The 20,058-nt window shown below is 40.3% G+C and overlaps 1 protein-coding gene across 9 annotated transcripts in view; it reads right to left on the bottom strand.

Moving 5' to 3' along the window:
- VPS13D (vacuolar protein sorting 13 homolog D) overlaps window positions 1-20,058 on the bottom strand; it is a 98,085-nt gene that overhangs the window by 16,330 nt on the left and 61,697 nt on the right. For all 9 annotated transcript variants that reach the window (XM_085558936.1, XM_085558938.1, XM_085558941.1 and 6 more), the window contains 2 exons: window positions 8,081-8,213; window positions 6,142-6,337 (listed from right to left, as the gene is read on the bottom strand). In XM_085558936.1, the coding sequence (XP_085415062.1) occupies window positions 6,142-6,337; window positions 8,081-8,213 (329 nt within the window). The remainder of the gene's footprint in view (window positions 1-6,141; window positions 6,338-8,080; window positions 8,214-20,058) is intronic.

The raw sequence follows: 20,058 nt of genomic DNA on the forward strand, positions 1-20,058 counted from the left end.
ATAGGTAGATGCAATAGAAACCACATCTATATAATATTAATGTAGGATTATGCTGCTTCACTAGGTCCAAACACCATAGGTTTTACTTCCATTCCTTACAAATGGTTAAACTGAGTTAAGTTTAAAAAGAGAGACAGTGACAACTGACTGCATGCAACTCAATATTCTAAACATAAATGGTATTTAGTAGTACCGAGCCTTAGGAACAACCTCCTGGAAACATTATTCAGACATAAAGTGGGTATTTGCAGAAACGAACAAAAATGTGTTAAGAGTTTGGGCAGCAATCCCACTCAACCCTCTAAAAAGGAATGGGAGATGTGTCAGCGTAGTTTGGATTCTCCAAATCATCTGGACTTTTGCTGAGTACAAACAATAGACAATGTAGTGTTCTAGAAACTGTGACAGTTTTATACATGAGACTCTAGGGTTATTGACTGTATAATAAAATATGATTAAGCAAACTGAATGTTTTAAAATTCCATCTTGCTTTTACTGTATCCTGTGGGTTACAAAAGAAACCCAATGAAATCTAACTACATGCATCATTTCTTCAGTCATGCATAGCAAATCCTGCTTTGTTGTGAAGAACAGAGCCTGTAGACCCAAGAAATTGTCATTCAGCTCTTTGTTCCAGGGAGGAGGGCAAAGGAGACAAACTGTGAGATGCCCAGCCTGTCGATGCTGGAGGATGGCACAAAAAACAGGGAAGAAAAGTGACCTCTGTATTGCACTCTCACACAGAGATACTCAGACTTCACTTTATTTCTAAAGTTGTATCACTTAGAAAATTTTATTTTTATTTCTTGAAATACTAAGTTTTATTAGCCACTGTATGAGTACGTTGAGTTTCAAAAGTGCAGAAATGTGGGATGGCTTCACAGTCCATCCTCAGTTCTCCTGACTCTGGGCACTCCAGAACAGTCACCACAAGCCTCAGCTGCTTGAATTCCTTCCAGAGAGCTTTAAGGGGAAGTTGACTTTCCCCTTAGGGAGAGTGAATATGCAAAGCAATCTTGACAGATTCCACTCCCAGGCAAACATAATCAGTACTTGACTGACAAAAAGCACTATTAGTTTATTGATGCACAGCAAGGGACTTCTGCAAAATAAAATCTGAGTAGAAACAAGAAGAAAACCTAACATATTCTTACAAGAGTGCTGTAGAAAAAAAGAACCAACTAGAAGCCAGAAGTGTCTCATGAAGAAAGAAGCACTTATTGAACAGAAAAAGTAACAGAGAACCACTTTCTGTTAATTCTAAAGGGCAGCTTCATTTACTTAGAAATCATTTTAGGTCTTAGATGGTGGATTATTATCTCTTTCTAGTTAATAAACTAAATTAGCTGAGGTGCATTTCCAGAAAGAAATTAAGGTTTGGAGATTAAATCAGACACACTGAAGAGAAACAGGGCTGCATTAGGGGAACTGCTTCTCCCACAAAGAAATCCACATTTACTTATGCAACAAGCAAGAGTAGACACTTCAAGAACAGTGCCGGGATCTCCAAATGAACTACAGAAAGACACCAGTGATAAAATAAAACCTGACAGAAGAATACCAAGTAGGTGAGACTGGTCACAGAAGAAGAAGCATCTACTGAGGTGCTGCAAAATGTGCAGACACAAGCACAGGTTTACTTAAGTACAAGGATCTGGTGATGCAAAACTATGTTTGGAGGACAAATTAAGAGACATTCAAAAAACCAGTGAGGATACTGAAGTACTGAAGGACCTGAAGAGGCCAGAAATGTGACAGGAACTTTGATGGGATTCAACCTAAAACACTGCATTTCTGGGGAAAAATAATCCAGAACGCAAATGTGAAATGACAAGGAGATACCTCCAAAGCAGTAAAATCAAACAAAACATAAACCCTCTTGGGACAAAAGAGCAAGGAGAAAAGTGGGCATCAGTTTGCAACAGGATATGGCAGTAAAAGCAACCAAGACAAGTCTGGGTGGCTTGCAGAGCACAGCTGGTCCCAGTGCAGGGGGATGATGGGCCCTTGGCACTCCACACGGATGGGAACCTGCAGGTGGGGGATTCCAAAGCACCTCCACAAAAGCAGGGAACAATCTGCTGGACATCAGCTAATGAAAGAAGAATGTAAACCACAAAATCCAGTTGGACAGCGACTGAGCACAGCAGGTTGGGCTGACAATGAGGAAAAGCCCATGGCTGCAGCTGTGCAGAGAGAGGAATGGACAAATCTGCTCAAAGAAAACAGATTATCATGAAGACCTGTTATCCCACTTGGAAAAAGAAGAAAGGATATGAAAGAAATCACACTGCTCAAGTAATTTATTGACTAGACTGATAAATACATTTTCTCTCTGGCTTCTAGGAAAATCTTAGGAGGGGCTTACCAGGATAACAACATCTCCTTTACCAGAAGGGCCCATACATGACTGATATTATTGTAAAAACTTGTAAAGTCAGATCTAGATAAAGTCCAAGGTCAGAACAAAGTCTGGAGCACATAGAGAAGTGTGAAGTTTCAAATACTGATCTGTTAAAGCTGAGAACCTCATGGCAGTATGTTGGGCAGTATGTTGGCTCAGTTGGTCTCCATTCAGTGAGGTATTTCCTACTTCTGCTCAGTGTCACTGATATTCATGCTTTCAACCACACTGCTTTTGACCTCACAATGCAAATCACAGCTAACAGAGAGATGAATGCAAAAAGGCAAAAAAAATTGAGTTATAGTCATCTGCTTTTGACATTGTGTCAAACTTTGCATCCTCACTGCACAACTCCAAGTGCTGAGCAAAGAAGCAACTAGCACAGGTTGCTGCTTTCCACATGAAGTACATTTAAAAGACTCAAATATTACATTGTATTTTTCTCTAACAATTCATGGCTTTCCAATCTCAAACTATTCTTTACTAATAACAGCCTAGTTCATGGACAGCATTCAGCAGAACTGGGGAGCTCACAGACTTATCTACTTCTAATTTTCACATTGTGACTCAGTAAAGAACACAAACTCTTGCAGCAACAGTCCAAGAATAATCTTAAACTTGCACTGATCTGGCAGAAGCCTGAGAGAAAGCCATAAAGGCATTTTTCCTGCACTACTTGTTAGGTTAGACACACATCTAAATATAAATGTTCTTTACTTGTGCTGCACCAGGACGTAAAACACGTTTCTAGGCGAGAGCTCTCCAAGCATTTCCAGAGACATAACAGCTTTCCTGTTTTGAACTGGGCTTTAAAGCTTTTGGCAGCATATGAAAAATATGGAAATAATCAGAACTGTTGTATGTGACACTGGAGTACTTGGAACACATAAAACCCTCTCAATAAAGGTATCGAATCATAGGCATTAACTGTTTATAAATTAGATGTATGCTGTACTTTCACCAGCTGCTTTATGCTCTCTTCTGCATTAAATTTAGAAGTAGTAGGGCATCTTTATGATTAAATAATAAATTTGTAATATTAGCCTTGAGAAAGCCCAGCCTGAAGTCAGATTAAAAAAAATATTTTCTTGCCCTTTAAACCAATCACCTTTGAAACTGCTCCTGTAAGGTCTAAAGCCTTCACTGTGCCTCAGCCATGCTGGTCTGGGTCCATGTTCCCAACATATGGCATGTTCCAGCTGCAGGAGTTCCAACACAAATCAACACATCTGAAGACAAAAAATACTCATATCCATGTAGCCTGATCACAGGAACACATGATGCAGACTGTTCCATTCCATTCAAGAATTTGATGAAGTGGATTTGCTGGAATTAGACTGTGTCTTTTAGGAAAGCCAACAGCCTCAATTAAAATTCTCCATCCCACTCCAACCTGATCCAATGGTTAAAGTCAAGCAGCTGAAATTCAGAGCTTTTTTTTTTTAATTCAACCATGTAATTAGAGAATTGCAAGGGGCCTATAATTTACAGTTGGGTATCCTGCTATTTAAATGCAACTTGCAATTGAATGTCTGAGTCAGCTTTGCAGCAGCACCAGGAACGTGCACAGGGTAAGGTCAAACAGCTCTTGCCACGCTCATGAACTCAGACTTCAGGTGTTCAAAACGATGAAGATTTGGAGATCTGGAGATCAGCTCCTGCCATGCATTTCCAGTCACAGCCATCAGGGAAGGCTGCTCTTGTGTGCTGAGCTTGGAAGAGCCTGCAAGCTCCAAGAGGAGCCAGCAGCTCGGGCTTGGAAGGCTGTGCTGCTCCCATTCCAAACCACACATACTTGAGCAGTTACAAATAATGGGACATGGCAGCCCAGAAAACAGACAAACCCTTTGTCGTGTGGGGCTTTTCAAACCCCCAAAAGAACAATTTGGCTCCTTCATTTTACAAGCACATAAAACCCACACACCAAACAAAACACAAATGCAAGGTTACTTACAGATGGAGGTGGCATTTTGGTCCCACCTCCCCCACACCCCATACACTAGCTACAAATTCTCAAGTACATTTTTTTTAACTAAAAAGTTTTGATCAGACTTTTGTGGACTGGAGAACTGTAGTAATTGAGTAACCTGAGGCTTTTTTCCCATATTTCTTTTCTTTCATCTTGTAAAAGGTTGTTGGGTCAGAAACTTAACAGACTCTGTGCAGACACTAAAATAATTTCACAATACTCATCTGTGACAACAAGATTTCAAAATCTGGGGGAAGCAAAAACATGGTTCAGCTCATCTGTCTTAACCTCTTAACTGACAGTTAACAAGGCAAAGAGAAATATTTCCCAGAGGAAATACAAGCCCAAGATCAGGCTGGCTGGAGATCTTCTTGCCCTCTCTCTCCCAGCTACTGTCCAGTTTGGCAACTGTTGGTAACACCTACTGTGTACAGGCTGTAGCTGATAGAAGCATGTCAAAATGTGAATTTTAAGAGTATATGTTTCTTGAAACAAATTATAATAGACACACAGCTCAACCAGAAATCCAGCTAGCAGCATAGACAGGTGTGCTTCTCGCCACCTTTACATAAATCAGTCAACCTGCACAGTCACAAAATTGACATGCACAAGCGAAATACTGAATTTTCTCAAGGATGCACTTCAATTTCTCATTTAATTTTGTGCATGCAAATATACTTACTAAATTTCAATCCTTGACCTCTTGGTTTTACAAATCAGGGTAAGTCCCAAATTAGTAAGATACACATGTACAAACTTCCATTTTCAGAACAAAGCCCACCTAGGGTAATTCTTCAGGCTTCCTGCACCTCACTCACACTTCATCAGACTTATTGTTTACTGAAACCCTGATGCAGAACCTTCAGAATTCCAAGAGTGGCATAATAAAACAAAGGAAATGGAAAAGCCAAATGGGAAGACAAATCAAGCAGAAAACCCAACATTTTCCAAAAATTTTTCTCCAAGCTTTCTGACAACAAAACCTACTTAGGGCTTTCTTTCAATTCAGCACACAGGTCTCACATACATACAAGAGGACTTCTTGGCACAGTAATAGAAAGCAAACTCTTGGCCACAAAGAGCACAAAGACTCTTCTCTCAGAGCAGCCCTTTCAGAAATTGGTCCTTTCCCTCTGCCACACTCACAGTCAGTGCTAATGAACACTTACTTATTTTAAGCAAAACCATCATTACTTTGCTGAGCCCACATTACAACAGTAACTGAGCTCAGAAGCCAAAGCATCTGCCCTGTTGTGCTGACACCTCACAGCCACAGGAGCACATGCACATAAGGGCACACAGCCATCCCCTTTCATAACTGAGAACTTTGCACAGAATAAAAATTAAAACATAGTGGCACTATATTGATGACAGAACTCTTCAAACCTTTCAATAACTGCTTTTCTACAGCAAAATGGAAGCTGGAGTTAGAGCAGGGAGAACTTAATTTCTGTGAGGATTCAATAGTAGAAGTTTCATTTTACTACATACTGCCTTTCTAAAAAATTTGCTTCATCTAATGGTGTAGGTTGATAATTCCTACTTTATGTTGCATCTTTTCCAGGCAAATTTCACTCTTGTTAAAGTATCAACAAATGCCATCTATTAAAAAAAATGCAAATGGAATGCAACGGGCTGATAACAGCTCATGTTAACTCTGCTTATTGTTGCTTTGCCTGACAAAGATAATCAGTTCAGAAGTTGCAGCAGGCATTAATCCTCAGTTTCAGAGGATTACTGGTTAGAAATACCAAGGCTGGTGGCTGACCTGGGGCCCCTCAGGGTCGTGGTGTCCCTCAGTGCCTGCGCGGTCTCCGACGCGAAGTCCAGAGCTCCCGCCACGGGCTTGGTGACAGTGCCCACCAGCCCCTTGCCCAGGCCAGAGATGAAACCACTGACCCCTCCTTCCGTCTTCACACCTTCCACCGTCGATGTTATGACACTTGTCAGTCCTCCAACGATACCTGGCAAAGAAAGAGCAGCAAGAAGCCCAAAATTATTGGCTGTGGAACTTACAGAACCTCATCCACCTGACGCTCTCTGCCCACACGGTTTATTGTGCATTTAATTTAATACATAAACTTTCAAACTCAATTACATTTACCAATAACTTTATACTTTGCATATGTGCAGACCATATTATCCCACAGAAAAATATTCAATTAATCATTAAATAAGTGTATTAAAAGTATTCCTATACTGGTTCATTTCCAGATGTATTTACACCAGAGTCTTCATATATTGCACAGGTTAAGTGGTTATTTAGGATGTGACAAAATTCCATCACCACAAAAGCTGGTACAATTTGAGACAGAAAACAACACAGTGCATATCTCCACTGGATAAAATTAATTATTTTAAACTGGCACTTTAAACTCAGTTTAAGTGACTTTAACTATGATGCTGCTGACAGACAATTTTTGTGCACACTTCCCTTCCAGGGAACTTCCACGCTCTGAGAAATCAAGCATGTACTGAGGTTTCAAAAGACTTGGAACAGTTCACATGGTCTGAGAACACACTTTGGAGATTTCACGTCTCCATGATTAAAAGATCAGTTTCCAGTGTCCTGGCTCAAGCACTCACCTGCCCAGGGCTCCTCTGAGCTCTGTAAGTCAACTACAGACCAGGCAGATCTAAACTGCCAAACTCAAGAAGCACAAAGTATTTAAATCTCTCCTCTTGAGTAACTATAGTTTATTATTAAATTCTGTCTGTTGAAATGCAGTAATTAGCAGTTCCTTTATTTAAAAAAAAAAATGAATGGGAAGCATTTTAAAATGCCACAAACTTAGGACTAGAACAGGCACACTAATTACTGGATAATACAACACAGTGAAGTGCTTTTATAATGGACTTCTCAGCAGAGATTCACATAATTTGGATTTCCTGTGTTTCTACCAATTTATGTCAGACTGTTCAGCACACTAGTGTGAGAGAAACCTTTCATGATTCATTTCACACCTACAGTGTTTCTGTGTGACCAAAGCAAAAGGACTTTTCTCAGCATAGAAAAGATCCTCTTTTAGTGAAAGCCAAATCAGCTTTGCACAGGCTGCAACAGTTACATTTAACATTTAAATAACTGAGCCAAGATGATGCAAAATATAAATATTTGATTTAAACTTGGCTTGTATTAATTTAACCTTCTTGAACAGATAAATCATGAACTAAATCGATGTGAAGTTCTGGCTAAATTAAAACTAGTCCACTACCCTTTACACAAATAAATGTTTCTAGTTCTTAGTACACTGAAAAAAACCACAAAATAACCCCTGGTGAAATGTAACTTTAAACTGATGTACTGATTCCAAGGAAACTCATGTTTCTGGAACTAAAAGCAAATATAAGAAATCTACTACCCAGCCATACTATTTTTTTTTAATGTCTAGCCCTCAAAAAAAAAGTTTCTAGGTGTGTTTTATGCCTCTACAAAGAAATTGATGCTTTGGATGAACTTTCTTTGTAATTTTACATGCAGTTACATGTGAAAAACCCTGATTATTAAAATGTAGTTTCTGCTGACTTGAAGACCAAGCAATGCCCCCACCCTGACCTGCCAGCACTGAAATTCAAGCATAAAGCCTCTGACAGCTCCACTGCTCAGGCTTCTAGCAGTAACTGTGGAGTTGCAACACCCACTCTTCTTTGCTATCTGATCATCCCTTTTAAGAGAGAAATGAGTTAAAATTCCAGCTAAGGGTTACCATGTGCAAGTCCATGGATTCCAGCGACAAGGTGCTCTCCGCTGGTTGCAGCATGATATCGGATGTATTCCCGCTCTGTCTGATGTCTGTTATCCATGATCTTTCCCAAACCATCCGACAAAGTCCCAGCAAACTGCAAGAGAAGACCTTGTCTGTTATTGGAAGAACAGAAGCCATTTCTCCTAAGTGGATTCACTGCAGAAAATCCCTAGTTCCTACTTGTGGAATGCACAATTATACAACTAATTTTGATACATAACAGAATCTGTCCAATCCTTTTGCCACGGAGAAAGCTCAGAATTATATCAACAGGCGCAACTGGAATCCTGAGGTGACAAGGAGGTGCCCCAACGACTGTGGCCAAGCCAAAACAAACACAGTCTGTGAAAGATGTACTGAAAGCAATGCCCATGACCCAACTGCAACCCCTCCAAACCTAAAACAAATGTTATTTAGATATAAAGCTTTTCCTCCACAAAGATATGTGCAAAGCTTCAAGGCAAATATGCCTGTCATGAAACTACAACATTTTTAAGAGCTAATTAAATTCTTTTCATTAACTCAGGGTAGAAGTGGCTGTGTTGTAGAAAGAGTGGGAGCCAGACCACACTCATGGCACAACGTGGGGAGATCCCTGACAGGATTCCCAGCTGTGCTGGGAAGTGTTGTCCTGGTTTAAAGGACAGGTGTCTGCCAAGGAAGGCAGGAATCTCCCTTAGATTGGAGAAATCGAGAATGTGACTCCCTTCCTTCCAAATTATTATAACTTTGAAATGACTGGACTTTCAGGAAAATATATGGGATTTTACCAGCATATATATATATATATATATATATATATATATATATATATATATATATATATATATATATATATATATATCAGGACAAACAAAGCACAGCGGTGGCAGCGACAGCGAACAAAACCAGAGCCAAGCTCAGCCTGCAGTTCCGCTCGCCGCCGGCAGGGGCGCTGCCGGCTCCGGGTGCGGTGCTTCCCCCGCGGCTGCAGGGGGCGCTGCGGAGGGACCGGCGAGGGAGGGAAAAGGGAGAGAGGGAAAAGGGAGAGAGGAAAAAGGGAGGAGAGGGAAAAGGGAGAGGAGGGAAAGGGGAGAGGAGGGAAAAGGGGGAGAGGAGGGAAAAGGGGGAGAGGAGGGAAAAGGGAGAGAGGAGGGAAAAGGGAGAGAAAAGGGAAAGAGAAAAGGGACAGAGAAAAGGGGCTCCACTGTTTTATGTGTAGTAAACATAATTCTTGCCATTCCTTGCATGAAATATGTAATATTGGATACTTGTTAGATTATGCTCGTTTGTATTAGAAGCCCCCCACCCTCGCTGGTGAAACCTGGTGTATGTTGGAACCCAAGGCTGTGAGGAGCTGCCCGTGTCTCATGGACCATCTCCTGCACCCACAGCAGTTACAGTGAAACCCCTCGGTGGCCCAGGTGTGCACCCAGGACAACTGAGACCTGCTGGGAAACCCTGAGACACTGAATATTAAAAAAGAAGCAGACAAACAGTTCATTTATGGGCCCAGTGCCCCAATGAAGTTCCCCTCCTTTTTCTGCCATTTCTTCTAAGGCTGTGTTTCTTTCTCACTAATGACACAATGTCCCGGTTTGAAACACTCCTTTTCAGCTTCATGACAAACCAGTCCAGTGGCTCCAATTACCCAAACAAAAAGATTTTAACAACAGCGATGAAAATGAAATTCCATTACCTTCCTTGTGACTTGATCTTATGGAGACTAAACAGTGATCATGGACTGAGTTACTTCTGACCTTGTTATGAAATTTATCTAGATGTTATTAAAAAAAAATAGCCTAGAAATACAAACTGACTTGAAACTATCTATGAATCATGTTTAAGCTTGGGTGTTTTCTGGAAAAATGCTTTGCTTATATGGATTAGAGTAGTTACCATAAAGATTGAAAGGCTCAACAGATCTTCAAAATTCAAACGTTATTAGAGGTTTTCAAGACCTGAAAATGCTTTTTCAAGGATATATTTTGGAAGTTACAGTAGTGCATGATTGGACAATGAGCCAGAAGGAATAAACCATCTTATTGATGAGAATTGATAATCTCTCTCTACAGCTTTCCTCCCACCTGCACACACAATTTCCAGCTCCAATACCAAGACTACAATCCAGTCTTTCCTCAAATATCCCTTCCTCCACTGCACAGAATCTGACACCTAGTTGTCAACAGCAGTCCTGTATGTGTGTACACAATTTTAATGTAATGGTGTCTTTTTGTTAGTAAGGAGGAAAAAGAAAAAAATCCCATACACATAGTTTAAAAGTCAAACTCCATTAGCTGTAAACCCAAAGTTAAACAGGGACATTTTTGTTTGTGTTATTTGGAAAATAGCACTGAATTACAGATGTAAGCAAAACAAATTAAGGATTTTATATACCAAACATACCATGAAATGTTCAGGTGACAAAATCTGAACTCAGCACATGTTAGTTACAAAACATGAACTTCATGCTGAATTACTTTTTGAAGTGGCTCCTTCCTCCCTTTCCCCTGGGACCGTTTGTTCCCTGGCCTCATCTGATGGAGACTGCAGCCAAGCCTTTGTCACCATCTGCCCCATTTGCAAGCCAAGGGCTTTCCTCGGTGAGCGGGTCCCTCCTGAGCCATCCCAGCTGGGACCAGCCCCTCCTGCTCTGTGCTGCAGGGTCTGCCCATCAGAGGTGAAACGCCAGGGAAGATGAAACAAGGGGATGCTCCACAGGCGTTAGGAAGGGCTGCCAGGCAATACTCACCCTTTCTGTGTGAGGTTTAGACTCGTATTTGAATAAAGATTCAGACTGGTGTCAGAGTTACCGATTCCTGATCTGAATGACACCAACATCCATCCTGATCACCCACTACAAGGTGAAATACCTGCTGGGGATCACAATTTGACACTTCTTTTTAACTCTTCTATGCACCTCAGAAATCCTTACCCTGAAATGGTTTCTGAAGTCTGCTGCAGTTAATAGGATTGTATCTACCTATACAATAAGGAAATTAAAGATTTCTAACATAAAAAAAACCACAATAAACAAAACACCTGCACAACACCTCCTGCCCAGTCTATCTAGGTTATAATGCGATATTGAGAACAAGTTCCTCAGCCATTATGTCACGATCAGAAACCTAAGAAAGCATCAGAAATGTAAGGAGTTTAAGTCCAGCTTAAACTTTGAAGGGCGATTAGAACAAGCTGAAACACAAAAGCAGACTTACCTTTGCCCCCACGTGTCTTGCCTCCTTTGGGGAGTGCAATATCAGCTGCTGAGGTTGAGGTTTTAAGACTTGTGAAAGAGCAGAGATGGTGCCTTACTGAGCTGTTAACCCGGTCACACAGCAAATAGGCTCCAGATAAACAAAGGTGACACCAAAAGTGCAACCCACCCTTGTCTTCCTTAGCTTTTGTTAATAAGGTGTGACCTGGTAACTTCAAAGCCTACTCAAGACCATGTAAATGTCAACACAACTAAATACAACAGTCTGTGGAACAAACATGAAACTAATCAAGGGAATTGTAAAAACCAGCTCTCTCTTCCCTACCCTAATTTTCATGAGTTCTTCATATACTTGCTGATGAAAAATAAAAAAAAAAAATTAGTCACTTGGTATTTTATCTCTGCATTCTTCCTATTTCAGACATCCTTTGCCTGGAAACAGAACTGCCACACAATACATTAGTTTCAGCTAAGGGAAGTTACCTGCTTTCAGACCAAAAGGCTCCTGATGTTTTTGGATGAAGCCAGGATGCACAAGACACATGTGGAAGTGGGTATTTGACTTGTCAACTTGGCCTCTCCAAACAGGAGCCTTCCAGATTACTGCTTAAAAGCTCTGTCATTTCATGTACTTAAAATATTCCAACTTATCATCAGTATGTATTGTTTAATGCTTTGCCTTATCCATTTTGCCCAGACAGAAGGAGAACCCGTCCTAAAACCCCCAGGCAGCTGAGCATTTGTCCACTTGTCATTCACAAGACACCCTCTGCATCCCTCACCCTTTTTGTCCCCAAAGCAGATGGTTCTTTCTGCACTTTCCTTCTACAGGGAGACACTGATATTTTCTTCCAGATCTACACTCTAATGGCACTTGGATCCCTGATTTTCATCCCACACCAGTTTGTGTATGATATGAAGCTAATGACTGGTAACGTACAACAAGCAGAAAGCAACCCCCACTGCACTTCAGCCAACATGCTGTAACATAAACTCATCCTCCCAAGGAGGGTGAAATATCACATTTTCCTCCAAATCCCAGGACATTATGCTACTGTGCACACTATCTTTGGATGAGGATGGTAACCACTCTCAGCCCTTTACAATCACTGAAGATGTTACTGCACTTCTGCAAGTCTGGGGCACGCTGGGCTCAGCCTCCTCCTCTGCAGACTCAAGTAAAGCCATGATTTATCATTTCTTGTTTTAAATTTACACAGTGTCAACAATCAATACTAACTATTCACCAAGATCTGCAAAAGCAGATGAAATACTATCTGTACAAGAAACTGTTTTATTCATGTTCGAGGTTACTTGGTCTTCTGTTTTTCTTTTTAAATGCACAATAATTAAGGAAGTTTTACCACAAAGAACTTTTACCACTGACTACATATCCCTTGCTGTTTCAAGCAATAGAAGAAAAACAAAACCACCCATATACAGGGTTTGTGAACCAAAGCTGGTGCCAAACAATTAAGGCTTATGGGGCACAAAAAGAATTCAAAGAAAATGAAAACTCGACTTTGGACTGCTTGTTCCCTCTAAGCCAGATGCATGAAGCACACAGCATGGAAATAAGTTTTAAGTAATCTTTTAAAGTCTTTTTAAGCTCTTGGCACTGCCTGGTTCTCTAAGGACATCCCAAAAGGATAAATACACAATTATGACCTGAGTCCAAACATTCCATTGTAATTCTAGCATCAGAGAATGGTACATGTACAAATATTATTGAGTGAGCAAAGCAGAACATTCCAAGACAGAATATTAAGGGAGAAAGTGATGAAATTAAATAAAATTTCTGTGCAAATCTCACAATTAACTGTGTTTAAATCAGAAATCAAAGGGTTTATTTGGTTCTCATCTTTGCTTTGCAGAACTCATTTAGAATGGAATTCAGTCCTTCACGGTCACTTGCATTGTAGCAACCTCATTAAAAATCACCTTTATTCCTAAAACTCTAAAACCTGTTAAAGGTATTTTTGAGGAAGCCAATTTTTATGCTGATATCTAATAAATTACAATAGTTACAAATCAAGCATTTGCCTATGGAGGCAAAAAATCCTCACAATGTACATGTTCTGGGCTAAGGAGATACATACATATATATATATATTTATTTATATACACACATATATATATTTATTTATATACACATATGCTGTTAGGATTTGTGGTTAAAAAAGGTCATCCTCAAATCTTGCTGCTATTCTTTGGAAAGTACAAAACTCAAAAAGCTCTGCCAGATTCTTGGATATACACAAGGACTAGGTGCAGTGGGACAGATAACATTGACCAGTAAATTCTGCAGCCTAAGGTTCCCTGCTTTGACTGCAATGTCTCAGGCTTGATATGTAATATATTTCTGTGACTTACCATAAAAAGAACTTTTAGCTTCTTTGCTCATCAGTACACACATTGTTATAGAGTAGAAGCAGTATATATTTAATTTTACAAACTGGCCATAAGCAGGCAAAGACAACAAACACAGCTTCCTCCCTTCCTCTCACTGTGATCAATGGTGTGTTATACTGAGACTAAAAAGTAAAATGCCTTTATTTGAAAACATAACAAGTGTCTCTTTGTCAGGTTTCAAAGGCCTACTGGTCTGAAGCTGTTCCCAAAAGTACTTTTGCCATCTCTTTGGTCAGTCTCTTAAGAATTACTTGGGGCCTTTGAATTCAGTTAAATTTATATGCTCTAGACTTTTATACTTTACACATCAAGACAGACCAAGTCAATGCTTCGATCCAGTCCTAACCAGAAAGGACAGTTCAGGCTGAGCCTCCAAGGCATTTATAACCCAGCCAAGCTGTGCAGAGAGAAACTAGTCCTGGCACTCTGAACAGCACCAACACACTCTTAATTTAGAAAATACTAAATCAGCAAAAAGCCATAATCAGCTTCTCATTTTCAGACCAACATAAACTTTGACCCCCTCCAAATTACTGACAACCATGAGGAGCCGACGGCTTTTCCTACTGAACAAACATGTTCCTTGAGATTCCCCGCAGCACTCCCCACCCCTATTTCTGTCATATGCCCGGAGTGAAGGAGCTTTAATTAGCTCACATCCCATCGTTAACCGAGCTTCCTAATGCATGCTGACAAGGGCTGCTGGCGGCCGCGGGGAGCCTGCTGTGCGAGCCTGATGAGCCGGGTACCTGTGGGAATGCAGAGCTTCCCTCTGGCTGCCCTGGGACCCTGGCAGGGGTCAGGAACCCCCTGGACAGAGCCCCCAGAGACACTGTGTGTGATCTCTGGCCATGGAAAAGAGTTTTCAGTCTTACAGCATGAATTACCAGCTCTGAGTGTTTGTTATGAGTAATAATTAAGTGTGGCATGGGTGCAAAAGTAAAATTTTAGGATTCTAGATTAGGGGTTCAAAGAGGACAAGATAGAGGAAACTGGGTGTGTCTTGTCCTTTTTCTCCTTCTTTATGCCCTCCATGTTTCACTGTGGTGTTGGCATTTTTCTGTTGGTTCAGGCTGGGGACACACTGTCCAACATAGGTGACAGATATTGGCACGTTATTGTAAATCCAGCCCAGGGAGTTTCTGGTATTTAATGTTTGTAACATCCCACTGAGGGCAGAGCCCCACACGCTGCCCTGCAGGACAGAGCTGCGGCAGGGCAGCAGAACACGCTATAGATAAGCAAGAATAAACAACCTTAAAAACCAGCACAAACAAATTATGAGTTCTTCTTTAGCCACAGGACAAAAAAAAAAAAAAAAACAAATACTTTTTACACTCTCAAAATCATCAACACCAGGGATTGCAGCAGGTACCCCAGGGGAGCCCCGGGAGCCCGGCGCTGCCCGCGGCAGCTCCCGGGCAGCCGCCCCAGCAGGTGCCCGCTGGCAGCAGTTTTGTGTTACGGGGCTGAATGAGTGATCCCTGCAGGAACCGCCGGCTGTTTGCACAGACACAGAAGGCAGTCAAAAGTCCACAGCATGAACTTGGAATGACCCCAATTGCGGAGTCACTGGCGGGTTCATCTGGAGGACAACTGTGCTTTATTAAACAACTAATACTCTTAACAGATAATTCCCCTCACCCCCATCTTAACTCTTACCAAACCTGAAGGTCTTCGTGTTTGTTTATTTTTTGGGAATGGAATTATTTGCTCTCCTTCACCCGCTTCTTTAAACCCCTCAATATACTGAAAAACAGAGGAAAAGCCTCAAGAGATCCAGTACCGTGAGTGTACAGGTAACAGCTAAGAGAGACCACATTAGGTCTGGTTTTAACATCATCTTTTACCAGCTCTCTCGATATTGATTTCCAAAAGCATTTCCATCTGCACTAACTGCAGCACTTAGGCTCTTTACAGACAATTTCTTTTTCTGCCATGACCACCTGTGACCACACTTGGGATCTCAAAGAACCTCCTGTTTAAAAACTAACATGCTTTCCATGTTCTATTAGATATTTTGAAGGAAAGCCCATGAAAGCACATAAATTGGACCTGCCATCATGTTTGTGTGTGTGTGTAAATAGTGAACAACTCTGAGCTGTTTGGATCTCCTGGTACTGCTTGGCCTTCTCCCCTGGACATAGAAACATTATTTTCACTCCTCATGGATACACAGCTAAGGAACTTCAAGTTTAAGTCTGTACTTTTTAATATTCTACTCAACTCCATAACTTTAAATACACAGCAGGGAGGTGCAGTCAGCCATTTATCAAGACTGAAATGATGAATTTCAAACCCACACCCCATTTTTTCTCCTTCAGATGCTAATGATGATATATGGGATAGATGTGCCTGTCTGCCTGACATGTAACCACTCAAAAACTGCGGGTTAAAACTAAATTTAATTTAATCTATGATAAATGCTTATTTCCAAAGTTACAGTTTATGACTTGGCAACTCTTTGCATACCTCATTTTAAATTCTCCTTTGCTCACTGACTTCTCCAATGAGTCAGCAAAACAGGAACAGTGCATTTCATTTTACAGGAAAATCAGCTGGTAAACCTCTTTGAAATGAAGCTCTAGAGCTGGCATAAAACCTAAGCTCTCTAATATATATTTTTTTTTTAATTGTCAAATGGTCACTGTATCTTCCTCTATCCAGCTGTGCATCTCCATGTATGCAGTTGCTGCATTGTTACAGGACTCTCATTGTCAACTGAGCAATTTCTCCTGGGTGCACCAGTGTGCACTTTGCTTTTGAATGAGGTGCATTTAGGGCATTAAGTCCACATTAAACCACTTATTCCCCCAGAATATATCACCATTTCTAATCAATTGACCCATTTCTCCACATAAACATACACTGGAATAAAGTGTGTTCACTTTGTGCAAGAAGCTTTGTAAAACAAAGGCTGAATTTAAACCAAATCAAGAAGAAAACTTTTAACCTAGATGCTGGCCACACACGTTTTATCCCATGGTACAAATGAAAACCAGGAAGAAATACTTCAAACTTCTCAAAGATGATCTTTTATCCCAAAACCTCTTTCAAAGTCACTAGTTAGAGATACCAGATGTTCTGCACATTAAAACGGACACTTTCCATGGCTTTTGATTGTCACTAATTGGACATAAAACTTGCTGTCTTTTAAAAACTAACAGGAAATGGGGAAATGGCCTCATCTGTAATATCCCTCATGTACTCAACATTTCTGCCTGGGAATTTCAATTACTTTCCACCTCATAATCTACACATTTTGATGCAGATTCTCAGTGTTCATCTGAACCTGCATGAGCTGCTAATCTGTGAATGAAATGCAAGTTAAACTGAAGTTGATCTGCAGTGCCACCTGGACAGCCTGCAGGAGTCTCTATGCTACACTGGGAAAGATAAAGATTAAGAGGAAAAGGCAAAAAAATATACATTTGACCCAAACTGTATAAATCACAGCTGGAATAGAAAATATTATGGTAAATGCTGCTAAATCCCACTATTTCAATACCTCAACTACCATATGTAAGGGATGACTGCCAGCTTTCCTGAAGGAAAACATAAATTCTAATCTATAAGGTTGCTCAGGAAGATGACATTCCTCACCTTTATCCAGGGTGACTGACACTAACCACACACATTCTGCTCTTAGGAGTTAAGGAAAAGAGCGAGGAATCAAACAAACACCATGAATATACAGAGTGGTAGGATACCCAGCAAACTGAGAACCCAAACACCACCATGACCTCTCTACAGCATCACTTAATGATTCTGTTTAAGACTCTTCTGAGGAAATCGCCACCATATATTTCTTTCTCAGGCTTCATATACAAAGGCTTTTGCTAGAAGTTCCCCGACACCAAGATATGATTTTATTTTCAGCTACTTCCTTGGCATTTTGATGTTGCTAGAGATTAACTGCAGTTAGTCCCAAGATGGGAGAATGGTAGTTGCTCTTGCTTCTGAATGGTATCAAAGAGGAGTGATTGGTTAAGTGAACTAAGAAACTTTAAAAAAAAAGGGAATAATCAGCTTTGATTGTTTAGAAACCTTTCTGGTTTGGGGTAGAGCCTGCTCAAACTGTACCTTCCTTCTCTGCTCAGCTACAGCCACTTCTCATTGTATTTACTGCCAACTTTGTTAAAGTTAACATTCATGCAAGTCAAACACTTGTTCAAGATTTGTTTTTAAATGATCCCTTTATTACTTCCTCTTTATTTTCCATTCAGTTATCTTTATCTTTCTGTCACTGCCAACCACTGGAGATTCTGCTTTATCTTACAAGGAGGGTTAAAACTTCCTTTTCCCTTTGTGTTGCTTTCATGCTCCTGTTCCACAAATGCCTCCAGACCAAACACTGACCTGGAGCATCCTTACTAGTCTTAAAGTGTTCTTACTTGGTTTTAACACCTCACCTCTTTTCCTATCTCTGTTAAGCATCTAAGCACCTGTGCCAGCAGTCGAAAAAAATAGATGGAATGAAAGTCCAGGGCAGAGAGGTTCATCAGCCATAAAAGCAAACAAGACACTCAATAGATAATTGGGATATGGAATTATTTGCCCTCCTTCCCCCACATCTTCAAATGCAATTTGCTGCAACTCCACCCTGGGGAAGTTTTGGCACCTCAGGTGCCTGCCTCTGGAAGGAAGCCTGGCTCCCAGAACCCTGCGTGCTTCGCAAAAACCAAACGGGGAAATGCAGCTGTGACTGATGGCTTACCTTTCCTTAAGAAGCCTAATTAAAATGGAAACTTCAAAGTTTAGTATGAAAATTAAGCTCTTTCATGAAGTTCATTAAGTTCTTTTTCTCAAGAGGAAGGGAGGTACACACCAATTATTTCCATCCCATATCCTATGACCTCTAACAGCTACACTACTATGTGCTCATAATTCCTAAAAGAGCAGAGAATTTATGGTAGAGGTAGAAAGAAATCAGGCACATTAAATACAATATTGACAAGTTGTGAATCTTTTCAATCCTTTACCACCAGGAATTTCACCAGGTCAGCCTAACACCTATTTTCCAGTAATAGATACAACCACACTTACTTTTCCATTTGGAGAACAAGCTACAGAACAGTTTTGTTCTGCTGCTAATTCAGTGTTCAATATTCATTTCTAATTGAAATACAGCTGAAACAGGGGAAATTTAGGATTTAGTTCTATCATGCCTGACGGGGGAAATAAAAAAGTGTGGATGCCAAGAATGTGAGACATTTCTACGCATATGGCAACTATAGAAGGCTCCATTCAGAGGGAATGTAATTCCCTCTGGTGTCTATATTTAGGATCAAAGAACTTTTTAAAATACAGAACTTGGAATCTCCAAGGGATAAAAACTACAAAACTGTCTGTAGTGAACTTTATTTAACCTAAGGTTTTGTGCCAATTTAAATACACTGCAGCTCTCCACTTGAAAGAAGGCATTACCCACTGCATGCTCTGAAATGCATGGAAAAGCCATTACAGGGATAATCAGTACAACTATAAAATAGAAAAGCTATAAAATGACAAAACCAGATACAACTCCAATAGCTTACTTCTCAATTCAGTTGAGCAGTGTTACTTTAAAATCCATGATAATAGTATTACTCTTTGTTTAACTATCTACTCACATCTTAATAGCTAACTCATCTTAAAATCTAGGATAGATTTTTATTTTAGACACTTCATTAGTCAGGTAGTCAAACGACCAAAGTGGAGATTTTTCCCAGCTCTCAGTGTCTGTGCAGGACACAGGCTCCTCTAGTTTTGGCTGCTTTAGTAACCAGATCCACAGAATTAGCTGCAAAGACAAGAGCCCTCTGTGGCACAGCTGAATCAAGTGAAAATTTATGCAGTGAAAATATACTTAAAAATACCTTCCTGGAGCTCCAACAGAAAGATGAGAATGACCTATTGTGTAAGGTTTTTTTCTCTTGACTAACTCAAATTGTTTTTTCTCTCCACATAATTTTCTTTACCAATACTTTACATATCCTAGACACACTCATAAGGTACAAAGAAGGTAGAACAGAAAGTAAAAGGCACATTTCTGTGCTGTATCATGAACACAGTATATCCCAAACTGAACTTGAAATGCCAATGTTTTTATCCTGTGGACATTCCTGGCTTAATTTTCGAGCAGATTTAAATGCCCGAAAACAGTACAACAGTGAAACAAGAATTCAATGTAACTATCTGAGCCTTTTTTACCATTGTCTTCTCTGCAGCAGAATTAAGATTCAACCTTTGGAAAGAGGATTCATCAAGGAGCTCCACAATGTATTACTACACCTTCTTAAATTATGGATTTCTCTCCTTGCTCCCAAAGGACAAATATATAAACCATATA

This window comes from Lonchura striata, chromosome 21 (genome assembly GCF_050655825.1).
Source record: "Lonchura striata isolate lonStrDom1 chromosome 21, ASM5065582v1, whole genome shotgun sequence".
Taxonomy (NCBI): Eukaryota; Metazoa; Chordata; class Aves; order Passeriformes; family Estrildidae; genus Lonchura; species Lonchura striata.